Genomic DNA, 25,866 nt, shown 5'->3' with positions numbered 1-25,866 from the left:
TGCTTGCTATTGTTTGGCATTGTTAGCAATCCTTTCAGACTATTTGTAAACTTTGTCATCTGTGTTGTGATTGATATTTTGGCTGGTATGAGATACTTGAGATTTACTTGAGCCCACATTAAACGTTTACCTTCTCCTTGATGTCTCAGATGACTCTGCTGAAGGAATCCTCGAGCGCAGCATGACCACTGGATGCACTCCCATCCCCAAAATCGCCATTCAGGAGGACAAAGAGGACTTCTTTCGAAAGGAGTTAGGTAAGGCCTCAAAAACAAGGGAAGTCTTTTGACTCTTTTCTTTATGATATTCATTTAGTGTCATATTATCTTGATCATGATTCAAATGTGTCGGAGCTGTGGCCTAGTGGTTGGCACATTATGCTTATCTGGGCAACATGAGTTTGAATCTGACTTGGCATTTCCTGATCTTATTCCCCTTGCTTATATTGTCATTAACAGTTATCTCTCAATAAAAATCTCAAAAAGAGCAAAAAAAATATAACGCAATAATAGAAATAAACTACTCCGAATCTAAAAACACAAGCCTTGGGATTTTTGGCCAAACTGTTCAGAAGGTATAAGCAAAAATAAAAAAAATTCAAATCTCCTGACCATTAGGTGGCACTGTGCCGAAATTGTGCATTTACTCTCAGTTCTTGGCTGTCATAACACAAACCAAGTTTGGTCTGAATATGCTAAAGCATTACAGATATATAGCCTCACTTCTGTTTTGGCGTGATCTTCGTCAAATTTGTGCATTTGAGAAAATTTGACTAATCAATTTGAATTCTATGTTTTTTTTCATGTTTTTCTGAAGATGATGAAGTTATTAGCATAAATACAAGTGCAACTTTGGACAGTTGGTGGTGGGAGAGGGATTGAGTTGAGAGATTGCTGTTTAATATCCAGGCCTTCCATCTATGTGCCAAATTTCACAGCTTTTTTACAATATGGTTCTGTGGGCTGCCATAGACTTGCGGGGAAGAATAAGAAAAACTCTTAACGATTACAGTAGGTGCCTAAGCACCTTTGGTGCTTGGCCCCTAATAATAATAATAATGTTGTTGTTGTTGTTGTTACTCTCTCTATGTAATATATCATTTTAAGTCATGATATTATTATACTACTGCATGTAATATTTTTAGGATCATCGTTAGTTCAATTTATCCATGACACATTCTTGCTACCAACCTATTTTTGTCCCAAAATTGAAAACAGGTACTTTTGGGGTATTTTACATATGGGTATGTGATGATTCAATACAGCACAGATCCATCAATCATCGTTCCAGCTGAACACTTTTTGAGAAAAAAAGGACCTTCAATATTTATTGTATCTAAAGCAGCAGTTATTTTAAATACTAAACCGTTTAGATCCAAAAACTGATTCTTCACCATGTCCTCCAGAAAATGAGTTCATAAGTTTACAAGGACTTTTTGGGATGTAAAATGTTGAATCTCATCAGCTTAATAAATTGCACAGATTGGAGGCTGTTATTGCTCCTCCAAAATCATTAATTGCAGTTCTTGCACAATACATTTATACATTTAACCAAAAACATGAATGTAATGAACGTAATATAATTATTACACACAGAAATAATATAATATTCTATTTCTTAAATTTCCTTTTTCCTTCCTCCAGCCTTTGACACTCCCAAGCAGACTCCAGTGCAGGATTCCGGCTTTGCCAAGACCTCTCCAAGTGTTTCCCCCCAGCCCAGCAGCACCGCTCCATTATCCAGCACAGATGACAGCCTGCTAGACTTGTGGGACAGTGGCCCAGCACCAGCTACGGCCCCCTCCCAAGCCCCCAGCCACATTATGGACCTGATGGAGGACACCCCGGAGCCTCATCTTGCCAGCTCCTCCCCTGCTCTCCCGCAGCCGCTCCTGAGCTTCGATGAGGTGCCTGACACCCCCTACTGCACCGGCACAGAAGACAACCCCTCTAGCCTGGTGGATGTGGCTGGACCCCACCAGATGACCCTGAGTTACCAGCAGGCCCTGCAGCATGCTTCCGGCTCTGACAGCCAGGATCTGGATGACGGACAACTATTGTTGACCAATGGAGATACGCTTCTTAAAGAAGGGACCCAGGTCAGCAGAACTTACTTTTAAAATGAACAATGCAATGTTGCCTTGCCTCTCATTGTCCTGCATGCTTTATTTACTTTATTTATTTTGCCACTAGATGGCAGCATATGCTCTCTATTTTTATGACACATGACAAAACACTAGCTATATTCAAGATGCATGAAGCTTTATATGTTTACATATATATTTGTGTTTATGCAGGCGAGTGAAGGCTACTTCAGCCAATCACAGGAGGAGGATTTTGCCCAGTCAGATGACTGCACTGCAAAAGTCAACCCAACACCAGTTTTTTATAACAAACCACCAGGTGAGATCACAGCAGGTTGAAGCACATGAAATGATTTAATGAACGCAATTCTTGATGTACTAAAATAACCAACACTTAAATAAAAATGAATAAAAGCTATATAGACATATAAAAAACAATAATAAAATCAATAAACCAAAATGACAAAAAAACAACAAAATTACTAAAATTATTATTATTTTTTTGATGAAAACAGAAAACACAAAAATAAATCTGATTCAAACACAATTCTTGTTCCTGTTTTGATGTATATCATACAAAAACATTAAATTTGGGTGAGACAAGTGTTCTTTCATTTTTTGAGTAGCTAATAATCTTTAGTTTACCATTTACATTCTATTGACAATCAAAATTATTAATAGGGTGGTAAATTATCATTTTAGACAATTTTATAGGGCAAATGTTAGTGTTATTTGATAGAGATACTACTGTTTGTATGTTTTGTATCAATATTTTGTATTATTTTTAGATTTTTTGTTTTCATTTTAGTTTAAGTAATTTATTTGTGTGTCATTTTTATTTGTTTTTGTCTATATAGTTTTTATCCATTTTTATTTCAGTTTTAGTTTTAGATTTAGTACCTCGCGTAAAACTGAAGGAAAATGAAAAACAACAAAATGACTAGAACTTGAACAAATTCAAATGAAAATGGAATACAGAAAATAAAAACTAATTCAAACTATTACTGAAAACCATAATAGTATCTCAGTGATACTAAAATGACACTGCTCGACAGCCTCAGAAAAGAGTAGCCGGGATATTCTTCAAAGATTCACCACAAAAGAAAAAAAATCATAAGTTTTTTTGAAATAGCAGAAGGGTGAATATGACAAAAAAATTTGTCTGCTTAAGCTTACAAGTATATGTCCTCAATCTTAAACATAAAAAAAACATAAACAAGAAGAACAAAGCAAATAATTCCTTTCTTTCTTTCGTTACATCACTCCCTTGCCTCAGAAAAGATCCTAATATAACATGTTTGTCTTATTGTCTGCCACAGAAATCGACATTACGTGCTGGGATACAGACCCTGTGATGGAAGATGATGATGAATAGGAGCAACTGAGGGAAAAACAGGCGACACCTCTATGAAAACTTATTTTGCAACAGTTACAGAAGTCTTGCATTAAAATGTTTTAGATAAGAAAAACAACAACAAAAACAATGTTAGCCACAGAAGAAAAGGACTCGGGTTATTGTTAAAGATGCCAGTGGGTATGAGCGCTCTTGGTTCGTGTATGTGTAGCGTGAGTGCGTTTATTATTTATTTTGATCTTTTTTTTTTTTCTATGCAGAGTATAGCACAGTGTGTCTCTAGCGCCCTCACCTGTGTTGTATCGATCCCTGTGCCTAACAGGTGTGTGTAGTAGCAGATTAGACCGTTCTATTTCTCCTTTATCAACACTGAGCTTAGATCTGCTCAGTGGTTCAAGTTCCCTACAATCTTAGTTGCTTAGTTGAATCAGATGTGTTTGAGTGTTATGCCCACAGGGGCGTTTGCATTGATGACTCAATCGGTCAGGGACGGTCGAACCCTCACCTTCATAGAAGCAAAGGCATGTCAGAACTTGATTTTAGCTCCAGTTGAGTCATTCGTATTTAGCAAACAGAAAATAAACGGGGTTTATATGTGATTACGAAACAATTTTGTGTTGTGCCAATTATTTTGAGTATGACGTGTCGGTGTAACGGCCTTTTAGGACTTTAGCGCCAGGTGGCATATGTATATTTTGACTACATATGAGACGGTGTATATAAACAATGGATGAAACTGACATTTTTGTTGTAAAAACTCCAATAGAGCTTTGACTCGTTGAGAAATTTAGGCAATAACAGTTGTAGTGGACTCCACTGGGAATTGTTTTAGTTATATATTCGTTAGTGAGTGTGTGTATTATTATTGGAAAGGCTCAGGCCTGAAACATACTCTACGTAAGTATGCAAATGGTGACGCAAATACAAGCGTGTAGTCCCGCTGTACATATTAGCATGCAACCTTACTGTGGTGTTCAAAGACCAGTATTAAAAAATGAAAATTTTGTCATTCTGTTTTTCGCAGAATAAAGTGAGTCATGCCATTTTTTGGAATGATATGAGGGTGTATAAATGACGACAGAATTTTCATTTTTGGGTGAAGTAACCCTTTAAGAAGACAAAATAATTACCTTCAAATCGCTGTTATTCAAGTATCTCACTATAAACATGTAGGCAGTTATCTAACTTGCTACCAAGATTCAAACGGTCACTCCACTATGACAGTAGTCAGTGGTTGTTGTTTTTTTCTTACAAAAGTTGGTTAATGCTAGCTATAGCACCCCATGTGGCAGTGCTGAGAATGCAGTGCTTAGCGTTTTGTTATGAACTGCATTCTTTTAACACATTCTAACAAACTGCGATGAGTGAAATCAAAGCATTTGCGTTCATGTACTTGCGTAGAGTATGGTTTCGACCTTAATTTTTTTTGTGGATGTGATTTTGAACCTTTTAAATGAGTTATATACTCCCAAGGGAAGGAAATTCTTTCTAATCGCAGATTTCAAGCCACGTCAGTAACCCCTATTATTGAAATATAATATTATTATGACCCTTATAATCTTTTTTTTAAGTTGTTGCTAGTTTAAAAAATGCTTAACCCAAGACTTTCTTCAGAGTAATGTGACCTTAGCACGTCCAGCAACTCGTAAAGACCTAAAATTGTTACAAATCTTTAAATGAAATTTGGATTTGTAACGGACTTTCAGACAAAGAGAAATGCAGGGGCACATCGCCTTGCTCGAGGGCAGAATGGTGAGAGATTATCTCACTTAATCAACACTGACTCAACCTGTAATCTTTGTTGTTCTGCAACTGCTAAGTTATCACCACCCACTGTCCCAGCCTTGACTGACCACCGTCTTCCTCATACTTCTAGTCATATTGTAAAACGCCTTCATAACATCTTGGTTTTACAATGGCTTTTTTGAGTGGAAAAGCAAGCAATAAGACTAAACCAATTAGTATTGTTCTGTAAATAGCTCAAATTTTGTGTGCATGTAAAATGTACTACAATCACTAACATGTATTGATTCACCTCCAATGAAAAACAGGGGTTGGCGTACGTTTGGATTGGGTTTTTTTTTTGTTTCTTTGGTGAGAGAGAAAAAAGGTTGCTCAGTATGAAACCTAATAGGAAGTAACCCGCATCTTTAACAGTAACTTAGCCCCTTTTGAAATGACTTCCATGTATTCCCGTTCACCCTCCTACCTCCTTAGTAGTGATTATTATTCTCTTTCTCCCTCAAACTACTAGGAGACTACTACTACTACCACTACTATTACTATTACTGCTACTGTTCTACTACAGTAATTTCTTCTTTGCCCCTGAAGCAAGGCTTAGCGACTCCTGAAAGTTCTTTTTTAATTATATTTTTTTCTATCTCTTCCTTTTCCGTCCGCTTCTCACATGCTGTTTTTGAAACAAGCACAAGATCTTTTGTGACATGCTATGTGCTTATGTATGTTAATAAAAGACTTTAAAATCCTTCAGAAAACGTGTTTACTTTTACGTTTTTCTACCTGCGACAAAACGGACACACACAAATGCTGAAACACCCCACCTATGACTTTGTACCTCAGTTTTATTGATCAGATATCAGGCATTCGCTGGCCCTGTTTGTGTGTAAATTGTGTATATTTTTAGAAAACAAAAAAATCCTCATATGAGCATGAAAATATATAGCAGCGATGAATTGGTACACACACAAGCACACACTTTGCATGCTACATGAACACTGCATGAAACACTTTCACAGTTTGCCGTTCACAGAGAAACAAAATGTGCTTTGGAGAATTTGGAGTGTAAATTTGGTGTCAAATGGGAATACAATTTTGTCTACATTGAGAATCTTACCAGATCAAAAGAAATTTCTGCACAAAACCCCTTTTGATTGATAGATCACAAACGGGGTACATTTGGTACATAATATGTCTTGTATATGCTAATTTGCAAACCACAGTCCACTTGTCATATTGGATGTGAGAAGGCTGTGTACCAGAGCAGTGACGGTACTGCTCACTTCATCTGTGCAAACAGATTCACACAGCTCTTCTATGGTCGCTTAGCAACACATTGCTGGCAGGAGAAAAGACAGTTTACATCTCTGTCTTTAGCTTCTGTTGTGATATAACTGAAAATATAAAAACGGAGAGTAAAAGCAGATACAATCCTTTTAAACAACTATACTCTCCCAAAACAAGCAATCCTTCCCTATAGATTAATTTTACAGTGTAAGTATTTTGGGGCTGTGTTTTTGAAATGACAGGTGCAGTAAATTTAATTGATTGTCTCAACAATTCTATATTTTGGTCTGTGCAAAAAAAAATTAATATTGCACATGAATTGATCGATATTTGGCCATTTAAGATTAGTTCTTAGTACTTAGATTAGTTTTTTTTTTACAGGACATTACAGGGCATTATTTTTATTTCAAATAGAGAGTATGTTGTGCTTTGGCCTTGAAATGGTACTCAAGGCAATCTTTCCTTATCAACTTTTTCAGAATTAATGTTTCCAACCTTTATTCTGTCATTTATGTGATAAGAAGCACTTGTTTCAATTTCCAGCATTCGACATGGACACACCATTTCAACTTTGTAGGGATGAAATTTGAAAAATAATATATTCATATAATTGCATTATGTAATTTAGTCAGCACAGGTTATAATGAAGCAGGGAACATATACTTGGGTTGTGGGAAGTATGATTCCTTTATGCTTTTGTTATTTTTGGGCGGTCTAGTAATGGCTACGCAATTAAAAATAATGAACCAAAGACATCACTATGATGTAGTAAAAGTATTGTGCTGAATGTGTGCCCACATACACCGCTAACTGCTTTTTCACATTTCCAAAATGGAGCTTATTTTAATCAAATACCATTTGAAAGCATCCAGCGCATGCATGAAAGTGGCGTTATATGCCGGGAAGCTGACAAAGACAGCCATTGGATGGATTGAGGTAGAATCGTTTAAGGGCATGGAGACACAAAATAGAAATGATGGCAATAAAAGGGAAAAAACTAAATCGAGCATGTAGCAATCACTACATGGATGATAAAAAACAGCATAGCAAAAGGAATTCAGTTGGTCTCACTTGAAGAAGCACCAGTATATAAATGAGTTTTGTTAAATAAATGCCAAAAATCCCACATGGCTCCAACAGCAGGGAGTAACGTGGGCAACATGGTGATGCATGAAAATGTTGACAAATCCAATTCACAGGTCATTACAAACAAGGTCCTATCATCAATCTGATGAGCACTTCAGGATGATGTATTTCATATAAATACATCATTTTTCATAGAGATTCAGAATCTTTAAAAAATAGAATAGTGCTATTGACATGAAATAAAAGGCAGTTCCTCAATGTACCCGCATGGTCTAATGCATTAAGCTGGGAGAGACAACTTCCAATGGACACTACAGACGTTTCAAAAATCACAATTCTTCAGCCAACTTCCTTTTCAGGATTTGTGATTACTTTGAATATTTTCCACCCTCAAAGTTCAGACTCCTTCCCGAAAAAGAACTGGCAAAAAATCCAGAAAGAGATGCCAGGTATTGTCTCCCAGTTTATGAAACAACATTTTTGCGCAGCTGAGCAGCATTGTGTAGCTACAGTACGAACCAACCACTGTCATTTCACCATGTCGCACCCTGTTTCACAAAGACAGGGTTTGAAATGTCATGTGTATTATATCAGTGAGCCGCAGATGAGAAAGGAAGAAGAGAGGATGTGAGGGGCGAGGTGTTGGTGGGCTGCAGACAGCTCCCGGGAGCCATGGCAACAGCATCCACATAATAGCTGCTGCTCTGCATCAGGCAGAGATGCCACGGAGAGCAAGGAGGAGGACGAGAGAGAAAAGCGAGTATGATGGATCTGCAAATGAACCCCTGAACAAAGCTGAATCATCCTGAACCGATTCTGCCCCCCCCAAAATACAGCATTCGAAATGCCTCTGGCAGACTCTCCAGATCACGTATGACTCAGCATTGTGAGTGTTCATCTCAGAAAGTGGTCTGTAGGTCTATTTTTGTGGATTCATACTGCTGTACTTCGACCCAAAAGGGGAAAGGCTGTGGGCAAACCATAGTGTTGATCCAGACTGCGGAGTCCTCGCAAGCCCATGTCTGTGTGAGTCCGGCCCTCACGAGGCATGGTGGTGATGGCAGAGGCCTGAGGGTTGTTGTGGTTAAGGTCCATGGTGGACAGGAGGTGCCCCAGTGAGTCCCAGCGTCTGGCCGAAGGTAGGCGTATTAGGGAGGAGTAGTCACGTTCGGGAAACACGGTCACAGGGGCCATCTTGCTGGTCTCAGACTCCTGATGCTCCCTAGAGGACCTGGATGCAGGTTTGGTGTAAGTTCCTCCTCTGGGGTCCGCCAGCACCTCACTGTAAGGGGGCGGTGGGTCCTCCATCAATACGGCCTCTTCGTAGCAAGGAGGTTTTCCAAAGACATCTGTGTCTGCTGAGAAAAAACAAACAATTCACCAAAGAACAGGAAGTACAACAAATACTGAAAGCTGAACCAATCATGCAAAGTTTTAGTGGCAAAATCCTTCTCATTAACATTATAAAAACTCTTGCCTCGTGGCCCCAAGATATTGTAGCCCTTACTTTTTCCTAGTCAGACCAGACATCATTAAACATATGCAATCACACAACATATCAGATAAAAAAAAAAAAAACTGCATGAATTTATCAGAGGACGTTAGACAACATAAATGAGGACCCTGTATATTTTATCAGGGGAGGGTAGAAGAAATAAAGCTTTTATCATTTCCTCCAAGGTCACTTCTCACTCCTAGATGAAAGCTAGAATAGATTTTCTCCTGTGGAGGGAAGTGATAAACCAGCATATTGAGGTCCGAGATAAGAACATGTTTGGCTGTGACTAGGCAGTGCTAGCCCCCCCTCAGCTGTGCTTTTGCCAGAATGGAAGATGAAAGCCAACCACAAAAAAATCCTTTGAGTCCTAGAGGCTAGCAGTGCCATGTGGAAGCACTTAACTTGCTTCTTAAACTCTCACTGCAAACCCAACTTGCTGAGAAAATTTAATTTTGACATTTTCTGAAGATAATGTGAATGGTGCTTGCCCATGCAAATGCCACAATGCACAATAAGGTTCTGAGTGTTTTTTAGCAGGTGGCTAAACCATTCTGGGTGGTTGCGATAGGGTGTTTTGGGAAGATAGCACATTGCCATGCTGTTAGTAGGTAATTTTTGGTGGTTTCTTCTAGGGTATTGCTAAAGGGTGTCCTGGGTTGTCAAAATAACCTAAAAGGTGGAATACATTTTTGTCCAGACTTAGAATGTGGACGCATGGATGCTAGCTGCCATAAGTCAAAGTCAGTCTGCAGATTTTGGTCAATCAGAGTTGACAGAAAAGTTTGATATTTTGAGCCGATTTTAGAACACATTGTTTTCATTTGTCATGTGTCTCCTAGCAACAAGGCATATTTCTACCAGAAAGACTCGGGAGGTGATAAGATTCGAAATAATTTATTTTACAAAACCAAGACATAAAAAACGTAATTCTTTGGCGTAGGCTCCATCCGTAGCTTGAATCTGTAAGGCGGAGCCTACCCCCCTGCATGGACAGGGCCAACCTGGTAGTGATGGGGAGGATGGAGGGGAACGTCAATGTCAGTTTCTGCAAACACAAGGAAGGGTGAGTAAAGAGCTTATATACTTCTCGTGTCGAGTGACGATTGGCTAGATCTAATTGTAATGCGTGACGTAGCATTAAGTCTTCCTAGTAGAACTTGCGCTAAAGCTTCCATTTCTATGCGAGTTATGTTCAGAACGACTTGAAAGTCTGGTAGTGTGTGATCCTCAGTTCTTTAGTGTATGATGCCATGTTGTATTTATTTATTTTTGTAGCCATTTGCTGCAATCCTTGCTGCAATCCATTTGCTGCAATCCTATGATGCACATGATAATTAAGAAGAGCCTATAAGCTAAGTCAGCAAGGGTTTGATGCCTAGTGTTCTAGAATATGTTCAGATTTTAAAAGTCGTGTAGTGCATTCTAGCCTTTTTAGTCTTAATCATATTTTGATTCCTTGATATGGCCATCCATACATTCTTCAAACAGCTTGTAGGGTCAGGGGTAGATATGGCCAGGCCGGGCGAAAAGTCTGAGCCACGCAATTTGAAATAACATTCATGTCCATAGCACAAAGAGTGCAAACAATTCATATGATAGGTCAGATCCAGAAGCCATACAATGTTCAGACTTGCTTACACCATCAACTAAAACTGCATTTTTGTTTAATTCTCAAGGACATTGTTACAGCATACAGTTCTTTCCACAGACAGTCCCGATGGTGATTTGGTATTTATTCATATACATCTCATTAAATACATTCTTTGGGGAACATTTACTTATGATAGATGGGGATTTGAGAGTATAATATTAAACCTAATATTAAAATAGTATATTAAAATTTACTGCAGATTATTTAGACCTTTAGATTATATCAAAGAGCATTTTCTCATATGCTGCCCAAAGCGTCACAGGGGACATAATGAGCCTGTTGTTGTAAAGTGATACAAAGTCTCTTTAAAGAGTACAATTCTTTCTGACTCTTACTCTTTTGTGAGCTGACTTATTACTCAGACCTTGTTTTAATAGTGGTCATCCATCCTGTGTGTTTGGCACAGGTTTAAAGGCACATTCTTCACCCATGGCCAGGGATCCACCAACTCTGGCAGTCTGCCTGTCTGCCAAAACACATGATTAGCCCGGCTCTAAATGCTGCTAGTTCAATGCTGTACTCATCTGCCTACACAACACCCACACAAGGCTCACTATTACCATGTCATACATGAAAGAATGCAGCTTGGACTGCCCTCAGTGTGTGAGGTGTTCCGAGTGGTACAGCTCAAGATGGATGATTGTTGTTGCTTGAAACACAACATGTTTGTTTTGATGAGTTTAAAAAAGCCTTTAGGTTTGAAGGGTGATTACGTTGAAGGGCATTATGTGAATGCTTCAAGATCTAGCTTATATAGCATTATCATTAAAGTGGAAGTCTGTAGTAATTTTAATCAGGTTACTGTATGTCTGATTAGGAAGAGACATAGAGCATTAATAACAGGCTGAAGGACTGTGCCGAGTCAAATTTGTGCAAATCAATGTGATTACAAATTTATTTTCACAGATTCATATTTAAGAGACGTTATGCATTAGAAGGAAAGGGTGTAAGAACTATATATAAAAATTGGCCAAGGACAAGTCCCAGTGAAACGGTATTTACAACTAACCGGGAAGTTGTCATACCAAAGGTCTAGTCCTTTATTTGAGTTTTATATACCAATATTCTGCTACAAGTTTATTTTGTTAATAGACTTAATAGGTCGAAAAGCCATCAATCTCAGATATTGATTTCATGGAATCTTTAGGGCATGGTTCATTGAACATTTTCTGAACCATATCTTCTGAAAATGTGGTTGGACAAATGTACAAACGTCTTAATTATAATAGTCCCCACATCTCTAATTGCAGACAAAAATGCACTGGATAATCGAGCTTGTTTAAACATCCTACCTTCAGGGACAGTCCAGTTTGCTTGAGGGAGAGTGTGTGTTACAGGCAGCTGTGGAGACATCATTTGCATCGGTGGGAAGAACTGAGGGGGCTCCCTGGGAGGATATCCCCCACCAGTGCACTCCAGAGGCTCCATCTCCAGTGCTCGCAGGCACTGTTCCCTCAGCCTCTCTTCACGCCGGTGCTTCAGCTTGCGCTGGGCAAAGCTGCAAAAGCAGCAAAGCATGACAATGAGAGCCCAGATCAGCCAGAAGCCGGCAAAGCACGCCAAAAACGTATAGGTGCCCTGTGACATCACCATGATTATGACGTTGATAAGGTTTGGGCCCTCCAGGATCAAGTGGGAAGATTTAAAGTCTTGAGTGGACCTGCTAATTATGTCATTGAGTTCACTCACTAAGTCTCATAGCTACCATATTTCTACAAATCCCGAAGTTGAAAACCATTAAGAGTCTATCCAAGCATTTGCTGAGCTCATTTTCTCGAAGTTAACCAACTGAAAGGTTTCCCACAGACCGGAGGTCAGATTTCACTTGAAGGGTGTTCCATGAAAACGCAAGATGTCCCATATAATGCAAAAGTGAAACTGAAGAGGCACTTTCTGAAGGTCTGCCAGAGCCTCTTTTACAAGAAGAAATTAATATCTGCAGATGCTCTTTTCCTGACAGCAGGTGCAATGAGGGAATGCTAAAGTCTCACAGTGCCTGGGTCTCCTCCTGTGTTGTGATCCTCCGCTGAGCAGATCAGGGCACTTCAGATCTCCAGAGGACATCAGCATTCACGCTGCTCAACAAAGGGAGAGAACATAGAAGGGGGCAACCATCATAAGTTATGAACCTGTCATATTTTCAAAACACAGACCTTTAATATTTCACACACAATGACCCATTTCATAATTAACCTCAGCTGCATCAGGCAGCTGTACTCGCACAACGACTTTAGGGGGTAAGTATCCATTTCTTACATTGATGGAGTGGGAGTACACATAGTTTTCCAGAAAGAATGTGAGGATACTGTGTCAACTGCATGAATTTTCATTTGCTAATGTAGTTTGGGACTGCTTGAACATTAATGGTGGCTTTCAACATGGCACCTCTTCGTCGGTTAATGATAGCTCTCGACAACCAACAAACAAATATGCCATTTTTTCAATAAGATTAGGACAACTCATATAACCAGCTCTGGTCCTGTCAAATGATCTATAAAGCTTTTTTGATCTTGGTGACCTTGAGGAAATAGATTTAATCTTCGTCCTGCTTCATTATCACTCATAGGATTTTCTTTTTGGTGTTCCCACTGCATGTGGTCATCCATATCCGATTGCTTCTACACACTGCTTTAAATATGGATTCAGTTATATCACCTTTGGAGGACATAACCTATAGATTAACTGAAGGAACTCCCAGAGCTGCTTTACACAGGAGACAAGTGCTGGTCGATAAATAATGGTTGATTCTTACAATTTTACCTATGGTCCCTGTTTCCATAATTAAGTGGTTATATTCTTGAGTGTAAGTTTTGTTTAACATAACTACCTACCTTGATAGTCATTTGGTTTAGAGGAATGGTCAGAGAACTCTATGACATCTATAACATATCCATATATAAACAATCCAGATGCCCGTCGTTTAATATAGCTGTAACGATGTGCAGTATCTCAGGTGGGTGATTTTTGTGGAAGAATGCGCACAATTGGTAATGATAGATAAACACCATGTTACATATATTACAAAGAGTAAAAAAATAAACATTCAAGGACATGAAAATGGTAACTTGCAAACGTCTGTATCACAAGAGAGCTGCCCTACATTCGCTTTTTCATAATACTTTTAACCACCTATAATATAGCTCATGTTGGTCATTTTTAAATAGAAACAAATACATGTTGCGGAGCGTACTTACATGATAAGCGTCTTCCAGTCACGATGAGTTCATTTTCAGACGCGTGACACCGTTTCAATGGACAGGACGTGACTCAATCCAAATAAAGTTGAGGTAGTTGTCAGTGACAGTACATGTTAACAGTCTTGTTCGCAGAGGAGTGTGTTCTTTAGTGTCTTCACTAATGTTAACCAGGATAAACAGAATGTGTTTCGCGTCATTCCTTGTGGTCCTGATGCGCGCGGCGGTTAACGGACAGCTGTAATTGACGCGCGCGCGTCATGAAGCATCCACATTGGCAGCGCGATCATGCTCTGCTGCTCTCACGAGGATTCTGTGTATCAAATTGAGAATAACGGTTCTCCAAACAAACTGACATGATCGCTCCTCCTTTTTAACTGTTTGCAGAACAAAGCGATTGAAATGGCACGATTTTGTCTGAATAGGCTTGTTTGTTGTGTCTATTTAATGAGATCAGTAATCTCTTCGGTTGTTGTTGACATGACTGTTAAAGGTGTACTCAATTATTTGAACACTTTTTTTTTCTTTCTTTCTTTAAAAAAAAAAAAAATGGATCTTGGCTTTGACCTTTAAAATACATTAATACAAATCAATACAAATACATTCACTTAAGATGAAGACTCTATCAAGAGAACTATATGTTACATGTATGAACATGCTCAAGAACATTTTGCATAGGAGAGAACATGTTCAAGAGCCTTCTGTACAGGAAAGAACATGCATAAGAGAATCCTGCATAAGAGAGAACATGCTCAAGAACATTTTGCATAGGAGAGAACATGTTCAAGAGCCTTCTGTATAGGAAAGAACATGCATAAGAGCATCCTGCATAAGAGAGAACATGCTCAGGATCATTTTGCATAAGAGAGAACATGCTCCAAAACATTTTACTTGGGGAGAGCATGTTTATGAATAGGTTAATGTATAGGAGAACTTGCATAAGAACATTTGAACTTGCATAAGAACATTTGAAATAGGATAGGATCATGCTCAAGAACATTCTATATAGCTGTGTTTCCCAACCCTGAAGGCACCCCAACAGTATATATTTTGGATTTCTCCCTTATCTGACCCGTTCATTTCAGGTCTCGGAGTTTCTACTAATGAGCTGATGGGTTTATTCAGGTGTGTTTGATTAGAAAGAGTTGGAATGTAAAGTATCGGGGTGCCTCCAGAGACAGGGTTGGGAAACACTGCTGGATAGAGTGCAAGGACAGCCTTTGTTCCTTCAGTATTTTTCCCAATTTGGGATTTTAAAAAGTTCAGAGGTGAATCACAACATTTCAAACCTTTATTTGAGAACAAACAAACAAAGGACAAAGACACAAGAATATGTTAATCTTTAAAGAAAAATGAACAAATAATAATAAATGAATAAATAATCACCATGAATGCACCGGTAGGTGACAACAGAAACCTTATCCTCAATCCTGGGTGAGACGGGAAGCCAGTGGGGTGATTTGAGCTACAGTTGCTAAAATTATTGAGTTAGTTGCGTCTCAGACTGTGCTCCGTTACCGAACTAAGTTCTCTTTTGCATCTTACTGTGCTTGAATGGAAAATTACACAATAAATAAATTAATTAATTAAAACCATGAGCCCGTCCCCCACTCACCCACTTGGGAATCCTATCACTGGTCACGAAAAACAAAACAAAAAAAATAACTAAATTCCTGGTGACAGACAATGGACACGATATTAGTACCACGCACAAAAATGCTGTTTGATTGGCTGTGTTATTTACTTGAGAGCAATGTTTGTTTAATTTTAGATCTAGTCTCATACACACACCTCTTACTTTATTTAAATAATTCTAGCATGCTGTGGACACTATCAATTCATTTGTTCATTTTTGAAAATCTTGGAAGCATTCTTTGTTTTCATTCAACAACAGCCTGTCTCCTTGCTGGCCCTGTGGAAAAGACATCAGAGAGTCTAGTTTTGCCTTTTATTTTCCAGCAAAGAATGGACACATTATATTGAAATTCATGAATACCTTAATTTCACCAATCTATCTATCTATCTATCTATCTATCTATCTATCTATCTATCTATCTATCTATCTATCTATCTATCTATCTATCTGTCTATCTGTCTATCTGTCTGTCTGTCTGTCTGTCTGTCTATTCATCCATCCATCCATCCATCATCACATGCACATACATTCTGTGTAAGGCAATTTAGAGACACCAACCTTGAACAATTATGAAAGCGGTTTCTTTAACGGTTCTTTATTTCCATACCTTAACAACTGATCCCATACATATTTTCGGTCATTCCCTTGTGCAGTATTTAATGCACTTTATAGCCAAGTCATGAGGTGTGTTCCATTCAACTGTAAGTGCCCTTTGAAGTGAACATCACAGGATATTCTGCCATCTTACGCAAACATGCTCAGTTTGAAGGGTACTGCAAATGGCATAAGGAATATGGGAACATCAATACATCACTTCACAGAAATTGGAGACAGAAATTTACCCAACAGTCATTTTGCATTACACTCTAGCACTTAAAAGATCGTCGATGCTATAGATTCTTTAGAATCAATGCTTAGCATAACACTTTCTGATTAGCCTGCTGGTTTTTCTTATACCCTAAGCAAATGGGAAATTATATATTTGTTATGCATAATTCATTAGGCATTACATAGAGCTAACCTCTTTGGATCCTAGGTGGACTCAACTCGGTGGGTGGACAAAATCGTAGCAACAAAAAACTGTGAAAACAGGATTTCTAAAGACTAGGGTTGCCAGGTCTACAGTAAAATCTCAAATCCAACTCAAACCTGCAAACTCTATTTATGAATTAAAATCTGTTAATCAGTGTCTCTGTGAAAGACTTGGATAAAACTACTCAGATTACTTTTACAATGTCTTTATGTACTTTTTAAAGCATGACAATTTCATCATGTAGACTTTCAGTGGATGGAGGATGAGCAAGTATTAAGAATATTTTCATTTGTGTTATGAAAATGAATGGAAGTCTTATGGATTTGGAATGACATAAGGGTGAGTAAATGATGACATCATTTTCATTTTTTGGGTGAACTAACCCTTTAAAGAGGAGATAACCACTTAATTGATCATATAAATATACAGTAGGGTTCTAATTACTATGTGATGTAAGAGAGAGGGATGAATATATTTATATATATATATACACACACAAACACATAAAGGATTCACTTGTATATTACATAGTGGTAGAGGTTCCATTTACTACATTTTATTTACTCACGCAGGGCTTTGAGCCATTTTCCTGCATTATCCCACAGGATAAAGGTAATGCCATTAATTCTGAGTGGGGTAAATGACACCGTGATCTTGAAGGAGGCAAAAGGTCACTCTTTCTGTGATTTGCTGACCTCATTCTGCTTCGTGTGGTGTGCCCTCAATGACAGGAATTGACCCATAGATGCTCTGTGTGATGGATCCCATGCCAGCAGACTTAGAGTGTAACACAATTCACCCTTCCTCACAATACAGATACAATCAGTGACAGAGTCATTGTCCGATGAGTAATAGCAACAATTTCATTGTCACAAAGGCCTGCTTGCGTTTTTCTCTGGCAATATTCACAGAAATTTTGCATGAGCATAGATCAGTATGAAAACTAAAGTAAGCCTGCCACACATATTACAGGAGCGTGACTTCACACTGATTTAGACAGCGTGGCTTAACCTTGATTTTCCTTGGGAGACCAAATGGTTTCATTATCTTAGGAAGAAGTCCATTATTAACTTGAGTTAAACTTTCTTAATGATTGTTAATAATAATAATGTAGAGAGTTTCAAACATTGTAGATGCATTATCTGTTGGTCTATAATTTACAAAGGTGACAATGTCTGACAGTTTTCTCTTCATTAATTTGACCTATAATGTAAGCTGAGTAACAAAGGATAATATTTTCCATGGTTTATTATTTATACATTTTCAGTATTTGTAAAGAAACATATCACACCAGAAAATGATAATGGGAAAAGTATTTTACAAAAGCAAAATTTAAAAAGAAAAATGCAAGCAAAAGCTATTATTCCACTCTTTTGCTTAATATTTTTGTGGGAACTGTGACACTTTTTTCAAGCTTTTTGATAAATGGAGTTCAAAAGGAGATCATTTATTTGAAATAGAAATCTGTTGTAACATAAATGTCTTTAATGTTACTTTTGATTAATTTAAAGGGACAGTTCACCCAAAAATGAAAATTCTGTCATCTTTTACTCACCCTCATTTTATCCCAAACCTGTATGAGTTTCTTTTTTCTGTTGAACACAATATATATATATTGAATACAGGTAACCAAATAGTTGATCCATAAACTTTTTTCATTCTTTATCGTACACCCCTAATATATTTAACCTTTTGATTAGAAAAAAAATTTAAATATGAGAAGTGCCCTTTTTTCCACTTGAGCCCCTGCCCCTCAAGATGTCTGGGCACGTCCCTGTCCTGGGACACCCTTGGCTGAGTCAACATTCCCCTCAAGTCAAGTGGAACACTGGAGAGATCCTCCAATGGAGTGATGACTGTCTCCAAAACTGCATGTCTCCTGTTCAGAAGTTATCAGCTCCAATCTCATCCACGAATAGTGAAGTGACTGTTCCATGACTGGGGAGAGTCCAGAAACATTGGAAACTCCTGAGATTCCACCTGACTACAGGGCATTCCAGGATGTCTTCAGCAAGCAGGCAGCAAAGGAATTATCACCTCATCGGTCATGGGACTGTACAATTGACCTTCTGCCTGGGGCCACGCTACCCAAGGGTAGAGTATACCTGCTGTCCATCCTGGAACAGAAGACGACGGAGGAGTACATTGACGAGGCTCTCATGCTGGAATTCATCTGCTTTTTTACTTCACCAACAGCATCCAGGTTCTTTTGTCAGCAAGAAGGACAGAGGTTTGAGGCCATGCATCGATTACCGTATCCTGAACTGACAAACTGTCAAATATCTCTACCCACTTCCTCTGGTCCCAGCCGCCCTGAAACAGCTTTGTGGAGCTCGCATCTTCTCCAAACTGGACCTGCGTATGGCCTCTCCAACTCACCCTCCGTCTTCCAATGATTCATAAATGAGGTGTTCTGGGAGTTCCTCCATCGGTTCATCATCGTATACATCAACAGTATCCTCATCTACTCCCGGAACCTGGCCGAAAATTGCCACCAAATGAAGAAGGTCCTATAGAAATTGAGAGAACACCATCTGCACCTCAAACTGGAGAAGTGAGTTTCACTGTGACACCATCCAATTCCTAGGTTACATCATCGACCATCAAGGCATTCACATGGACCAGAGGAAGGTACAGGCTGTGAAGGACTGGCCTCAACCTACCACCATCAAAGAACTCCAAAGATTCTTGGGCGTTTCATCGCCAACTTCAGTCAGATCTGTGCACCTCTCACCTCACTACTAAAGAATAAGCCCAAGTCTCCGTCCTGGACTCCCAACGCCATCAATGCCTTCCAGCAACTCAAAGATGCCTTTTGCACATTTCCTACCCTTCATTCAGATCCAAAACTCCCTTTCATCGAAGTGGATGCTTCAACAGTAGGGGTAGGAGCGGTATTGTCACCATCACAGAGAGCCTCCAACACTCCATCCATGTGCCTTCTATTCTAGGAAGTTACCCCCAGCGGAGCAGAATTACAACATTGCCAGAAGCTCCCTGTTGCCAATCAAGCTTGCCCGAGAGAAGTGGCGACACTGGCTGGAGGGAGCTAACCACCCGTTTGAAATCATCACCGATCATCGTAATCTGGAATATTCAAGATGCTAAAAGACTCAACCCTCGACAGGCCCGCTGGGCACTTTTCTTCACCCTCAACTTCACTGTCTCTTACTGACCTGGATCAAAGCACCAAAGGGCTGACGTACTCTTCCGCATCCATCACACCGAGGAGAACAACACACCTCCAGAACCCATACTCCCTCCAGCCATTATAGTAAGTCCCATTCAGTGGTCCATGGATGACCAGATCACGGAAGCCACTCGCTCTGAACCTGCTCCGCCAGGAGGTCCAGAAGGGAAAGTTTATGTTCCATCATCCCTTCAACTGACCCTTCTAGACTCAGTACACTCATCTCCAGACTCTGGCTTTCCACCAGGGACATCCATCTCCGGCTGCCTAGTCACGAGCTGAGTCCCCGCTACATTGGTCCCTTTACCATCAGGAGGCAGATTAATGATGTAATTTACCAACAAGACTTACCCTCTCACTACCGCATTGCACCTACCTTCCATGTCTCACTCCTCAAACCGGTTACTAACCTCCTCCTCCTCCAGAGATCGCTGAGGAACAAAACATCTACAGAGTCAACACCATCCTGGACTCCCGGCGACGAGGTGGCCACTTGGAACACCAATCAAGCCCAGTATAAAGCCACCGTCACATCCCTTCCTGAGTGTCTGGTCTTGTTGTTCACATGTGTGCATCAACCTCCCTGGCTCCTTACCTGATCTACTTACCTATTCTTCTTCAGTCGTCTGCTCAGATTTCCGGGTCTATCATCACCTGAAAAGACATCAGTGTGATTATTCTGTCGCTAATGCTAATCTACGTAACGTTGTTTGGGAGGCAGACACACTATGTCAGTTTAAACCTAGATTAAAGACCCATCTCTTTAACCTAGCATACACATAGTACACCATCACATTTCTATAAATCAAATCCGTTAAAGGATTGTTAGGCTGCATTAATCAGGCTACCTGGAACCGGAACACTTCCCATAACACCCGATGTACTCACTAAATTGTAAGAAGAATGGCATCTACGCTAATATTAGTCTCTATCATTCTTATTCCGAGGTCACCATAGCCATATGGATCCATATCCAGATCAGATGGTGGATCAGCACCTAGAGACGACCTCTACAACCCTGAATGTCAGTCAAGTCAATCCAAGTCACCTTTATTTATATAGCGCTTTTAACAATACAGATTGTGTCAAAGCAACTGTACAGCATTAATTAGGAAAATATTGTGTCAATAATGCAAAATGATAATAGTAAACACTCAATTTTCAGTTAAAGGCAGTTCATCATGGAATTCAGTGATGTCATCATCCAGCTCAGTTCAGTTTAAATAGTGTCTGTGCAATCAAGTCGACAATATCGCTGGATATTAAGTGTCCCCGACTAAGCAAGCCAGAGGCGACAGCGGCAAGGAACCAAAACTCCAGAGACTATGTCAACTAGATGCGCCCCAGAGACAGATCTCCTGCGAAGACCTAGTCACCTAGATGACCATCGGCAAAAAAAACACAGGAACCAGACAAGTCCTCTGCACAATCTGACCTGTGTTGCAGCCTGGAAGTTACCCCCAGCGGAGCAGAATTACAACATTGCCAGAAGCTCCCTGTTGCCAATCAAGCTTGCCCGAGAGAAGTGGCGACACTGGCTGGAGGGAGCTAACCACCCGTTTGAAATCATCACCGATCATCGTAATCTGGAATATTCAAGATGCTAAAAGACTCAACCCTCGACAGGCCCGCTGGGCACTTTTCTTCACCCTCAACTTCACTGTCTCTTACTGACCTGGATCAAAGCACCAAAGGGCTGACGTACTCTTCCGCATCCATCACACCGAGGAGAACAACACACCTCCAGAACCCATACTCCCTCCAGCCATTATAGTAAGTCCCATTCAGTGGTCCATGGATGACCAGATCACGGAAGCCACTCGCTCTGAACCTGCTCCGCCAGGAGGTCCAGAAGGGAAAGTTTATGTTCCATCATCCCTTCAACTGACCCTTCTAGACTCAGTACACTCATCTCCAGACTCTGGCTTTCCACCAGGGACATCCATCTCCGGCTGCCTAGTCACGAGCTGAGTCCCCGCTACATTGGTCCCTTTACCATCAGGAGGCAGATTAATGATGTAATTTACCAACAAGACTTACCCTCTCACTACCGCATTGCACCTACCTTCCATGTCTCACTCCTCAAACCGGTTACTAACCTCCTCCTCCTCCAGAGATCGCTGAGGAACAAAACATCTACAGAGTCAACACCATCCTGGACTCCCGGCGACGAGGTGGCCACTTGGAACACCAATCAAGCCCAGTATAAAGCCACCGTCACATCCCTTCCTGAGTGTCTGGTCTTGTTGTTCACATGTGTGCATCAACCTCCCTGGCTCCTTACCTGATCTACTTACCTATTCTTCTTCAGTCGTCTGCTCAGATTTCCGGGTCTATCATCACCTGAAAAGACATCAGTGTGATTATTCTGTCGCTAATGCTAATCTACGTAACGTTGTTTGGGAGGCAGACACACTATGTCAGTTTAAACCTAGATTAAAGACCCATCTCTTTAACCTAGCATACACATAGTACACCATCACATTTCTATAAATCAAATCCGTTAAAGGATTGTTAGGCTGCATTAATCAGGCTACCTGGAACCGGAACACTTCCCATAACACCCGATGTACTCACTAAATTGTAAGAAGAATGGCATCTACGCTAATATTAGTCTCTATCATTCTTATTCCGAGGTCACCATAGCCATATGGATCCATATCCAGATCAGATGGTGGATCAGCACCTAGAGACGACCTCTACAACCCTGAATGTCAGTCAAGTCAATCCAAGTCACCTTTATTTATATAGCGCTTTTAACAATACAGATTGTGTCAAAGCAACTGTACAGCATTAATTAGGAAAATATTGTGTCAATAATGCAAAATGATAATAGTAAACACTCAATTTTCAGTTAAAGGCAGTTCATCATGGAATTCAGTGATGTCATCATCCAGCTCAGTTCAGTTTAAATAGTGTCTGTGCAATCAAGTCGACAATATCGCTGGATATTAAGTGTCCCCGACTAAGCAAGCCAGAGGCGACAGCGGCAAGGAACCAAAACTCCAGAGACTATGTCAACTAGATGCGCCCCAGAGACAGATCTCCTGCGAAGACCTAGTCACCTAGATGACCATCGGCAAAAAAAACACAGGAACCAGACAAGTCCTCTGCACAATCTGACCTGTGTTGCAGCCTGGAATTAAACAACGCCATGCTGGTTTGGTCTGGCCAGAGAAATGGACCGCCGACTGAGCCTGGTTTCTCCCAAGGTTTTTTCTCCATTTCTGTCACCGATGGAGTTTTCATGCCTTGCCACTGTCGCCCTCGGCTTGCTTAGTTGGAGACGCTTGACTGATTGCACAGACACTATTGGAAGAGATCTACACTGGATGATTACATCACTGAATCATCAATTAACTGAATTTAGATCAAAAGTTACTCTTTGTTATTGTCCTCTTGCATTATTGACAACTATTTTCCTGTTTGACACTGTAAAGCTGCTTTGACACAATCAGTATTGTATAAAGCACTATAGAAATAAAGGTGACTTGATTTAACTATTAAGCTAAGTCTATGCTCTAAACTCTCCCAAAATAGCCATATCTGTGATCAACGCTTTCTCCTCTTCTGAAGCATCATTTAATAAACTCTGTTGAAATGTACTTACCGGTGTTGTCCTCTTCTGTTTGCTGACAACTATAGGGTTAAGGGTAACACCTTAGTTTAGGAAACAATTCTTAGTATTAACTAATTGCTTATTAGCATGCATATTACTAGAATCCCTTAAGAACAACTACCTTACTAACTATTAATAAGCAGCAAATTAGGAGATTGAGGCAAAAGTTGTAGTTAATAGTGAGAATAGGTCCTTAAAATAAAGCATGACCAGGTTAGGTTATGGTTAGAGTTTAGTTAGGGTTAGTTACTTTTAATTATGCATAATTTAATTATATTACTGCAGTGAATAAATGTAACATGAAATTATGTCACCTTAAAATAAAGTGTAACCCCATCAAGTCTAACATCATGTCTTCTATGTAAATATGACAATTAGGCTAATGTTCCTCAAATTATGTGTCACATATATCATGTAACAGAAACATGGCCTAATTAATCACTATTTTTGTTTAAATGTTTTTTTTTTCATTTTTAAGTTCAGCATACAAAAAGCCAATTAATCTATTACTTTAGCATAATGCTAGCCAATTAGCCTGCTAAATTAGCATTTATGTTCATATAATTCATGAAGCAGACGCTTTTATCCAAAGCAACCTACAAATGAGGACTACAAGGAATTTATCACAACAAAAGCATGTTAGCTTATGGTGTGTTCAAGTCATGTCGGATAGATCGTATTTACGAGTTGAACGCACATGAATGCCACCACAAAGTCGTTATTATGAGTGGGAAACTCGAAATTTTCTTTTTCCAAGTATCCAAGTTGGGGGCGTGTCAATGAGAAACATGGCGGAATCGATGGATGCAACGTCTGTAGTTGACGGTAAATTTTTGTTTAAATTGATAGTTTAGTTGTCCTATAAACTTAAATTGGTCATGTTCTTGTTACGCAGCTGAAATCCAAGTAAAAAAAATGCAGACCCTGTTGTATTTTCTTGTAATTTATTAAAAGAAGGTACACCGCCATCTTGTGCCGACAAAACTTATGACTTGTCAACTCGTAAGTACGAACGTCCCAGGAGGACTTGAACGCAGCATTAGGTACCATCGAATAACTGGAAATTCTATTTTGATGATCCAGAAGACAATATTTTGTAACCGTATACTTTTTGAACAGGCATTATAAATGGCATAAGGTTCCGGGGGAAGATTCCTAGTGGCATAAGATTCCTTTCCTATCATTATTATTTCATTCCATAAATGTATAGTTCACAGCTTAGATATATATTTCCAATAGCAGTCCCTCAGTATTTCATGTTCACTAGAACAACCTTGGTTAGGTACAGCAGAAATGCTTTTCAAACCTCTCATCAATAATCCCCCCTCCCTCCTCGTTCTCGCTGAAGGCCCTTGAGCCAGATGCCACGTCTACACCTCACAGACGGTGTGTGACGGGCTCAGTTTCACTCTTCTCCAAATGTTAAAAAATCCAGAATCCAGAGTCTATTTGCAGCATTATTTATTTCTTTTAAATCCCTCTTAAAGATCGTTGCCCAGCAACAGAGGGAAGAAGTGGAGAGGAGAGCCAGATGCAAGAGAATGTGGACGTGCATGGATGGTCTGCAGCTGCCTGATGGACGAGTCAAATGTTCTTGCAGAAAACGGCACTCACGATTTGAGCTGTGTATTGAGGTTGAACTGAGACTAGCGTGCTGCATAATAAAATACCTTTCATTAGAACTGGATATCAAGGTATTGAGTGATCAGATGAAGCCCATCTGCTGTTTATCTGCCCATGTGATGTAAAAAAAGAAGGGTATCAAAAATTAAGAGACACTATCAGGCACTCGATTAGTGTGCAGTAGCGGCCCACTAAGGAGACCACTTCAGTTCTGTCTGTCCATTACTCTCATTTTCTGTGATAGTTAGGTTAAGAAAGTTCATTTCTAAAAGATATTTTGATGAATGCGGTAAATCAAACTGTTTTGGTGACCACTGACTTCCAATGTATGGACCAAAAAACCTGTGACATTTCTCAAAACATCTTCTTTTATGTTGTACAAAGCAAAGAAAGTCATATAGGTTTGGAACGACACACGGGTGAGAAATGACGACAGAATTTTCATTTTTGGATGAACTATAACTTTAAGGTGATCATTATGCAGTACCAAAATATGACATACGCTTACATCCCTAATACTTAAAAGTTTTCAACGAAATTTGGATCAGTTCCTCAAGACAAACTTGGATGTTGCCTTATTTAAAAGTTTACAACGGTTTTAACATTTTGTTCTTTAAAGGTTAAGCAATATCTAGAGTGCTGTTGTTTCAGGCACTTTTATTGTGCTGACATTTCAGACCAACAACAACACAATTGCGAGTGTCATATTGCCTTCATTGAAAAGTTCAATAAACAAGCATTTGATACGGAGTAACTTACACAATGTTGCCTGTTACCTTTTCTGTTTTTGCCCCACCATATAAAATAGTTCCAAACAAATTCAAAACAGAATTGTGCAAGAACTGAACTCCCTCATCAATCCCTTCTGGCGTATT

General features: G+C 39.6%; 2 protein-coding genes across 7 annotated transcripts in view; one reads left to right on the top strand and one right to left on the bottom strand.

Moving 5' to 3' along the window:
- LOC107587196 (drebrin-like) overlaps positions 1 to 5,927 on the top strand; it is a 76,851-nt gene extending 70,924 nt beyond the window's left edge. For 4 of the 5 annotated variants that reach the window (XM_016274865.1, XM_016274866.1, XM_016274862.1 and 1 more), the window contains 4 exons: positions 150 to 257; positions 1,644 to 2,098; positions 2,297 to 2,402; positions 3,403 to 5,927. In XM_016274865.1, the coding sequence (XP_016130351.1) occupies positions 150 to 257; positions 1,644 to 2,098; positions 2,297 to 2,402; positions 3,403 to 3,458 (725 nt within the window). In that variant the 3' untranslated portion in view covers positions 3,459 to 5,927. The remainder of the gene's footprint in view (positions 1 to 149; positions 258 to 1,643; positions 2,099 to 2,296; positions 2,403 to 3,402) is intronic. The other variant, XM_016274867.1, reaches the window with a different exon arrangement.
- A 2,486-nt stretch (positions 5,928 to 8,413) lies between these two features.
- LOC107587197 (proline-rich protein 7-like) lies at positions 8,414 to 14,214 on the bottom strand. Of its 2 annotated transcripts, none has more exons than XM_016274868.1 (3): positions 13,891 to 14,214; positions 11,989 to 12,771; positions 8,414 to 8,905 (listed from the first exon to the last, which is right to left on the bottom strand). In XM_016274868.1, the coding sequence occupies exons 2-3, from the start codon at positions 12,287 to 12,289 to the stop codon at positions 8,481 to 8,483; spliced, it is 726 nt and encodes a 241-aa protein (XP_016130354.1). In that variant the 5' UTR covers positions 12,290 to 12,771; positions 13,891 to 14,214; the 3' UTR covers positions 8,414 to 8,480. The 2 variants fall into 2 exon arrangements, with proteins under 2 accessions (XP_016130354.1, XP_016130355.1); XM_016274869.1 differs by having other exon boundaries at positions 8,414 to 8,902.
- Between the last annotated feature and the right edge of the window lie 11,652 nt (positions 14,215 to 25,866).

The sequence above is a fragment of the Sinocyclocheilus grahami genome, unplaced genomic scaffold, assembly GCF_001515645.1.
Source record: "Sinocyclocheilus grahami isolate Dianchi unplaced genomic scaffold, SAMN03320097.WGS_v1.1 scaffold91.1, whole genome shotgun sequence".
Taxonomy (NCBI): domain Eukaryota; kingdom Metazoa; phylum Chordata; class Actinopteri; order Cypriniformes; family Cyprinidae; genus Sinocyclocheilus; species Sinocyclocheilus grahami.
Note: the sequence above shows the minus strand (reverse complement) of the source record. Positions and strands in the feature narration are given on the sequence as shown.

Coding starts and splice junctions, on each gene's coding strand:
- LOC107587197 (XM_016274868.1), bottom strand. CDS start 12,289: ATGGTGATGTCACAGGGCACCTATACGTTTTTGGCGTGCTTTGCCGGC. Junction 8,906..11,988: donor AAACTGGACTGTCCCTGAAG/GTAGGATGTTTA, acceptor GTTTTTTCTCAG/CAGACACAGATGTCTTTGGA.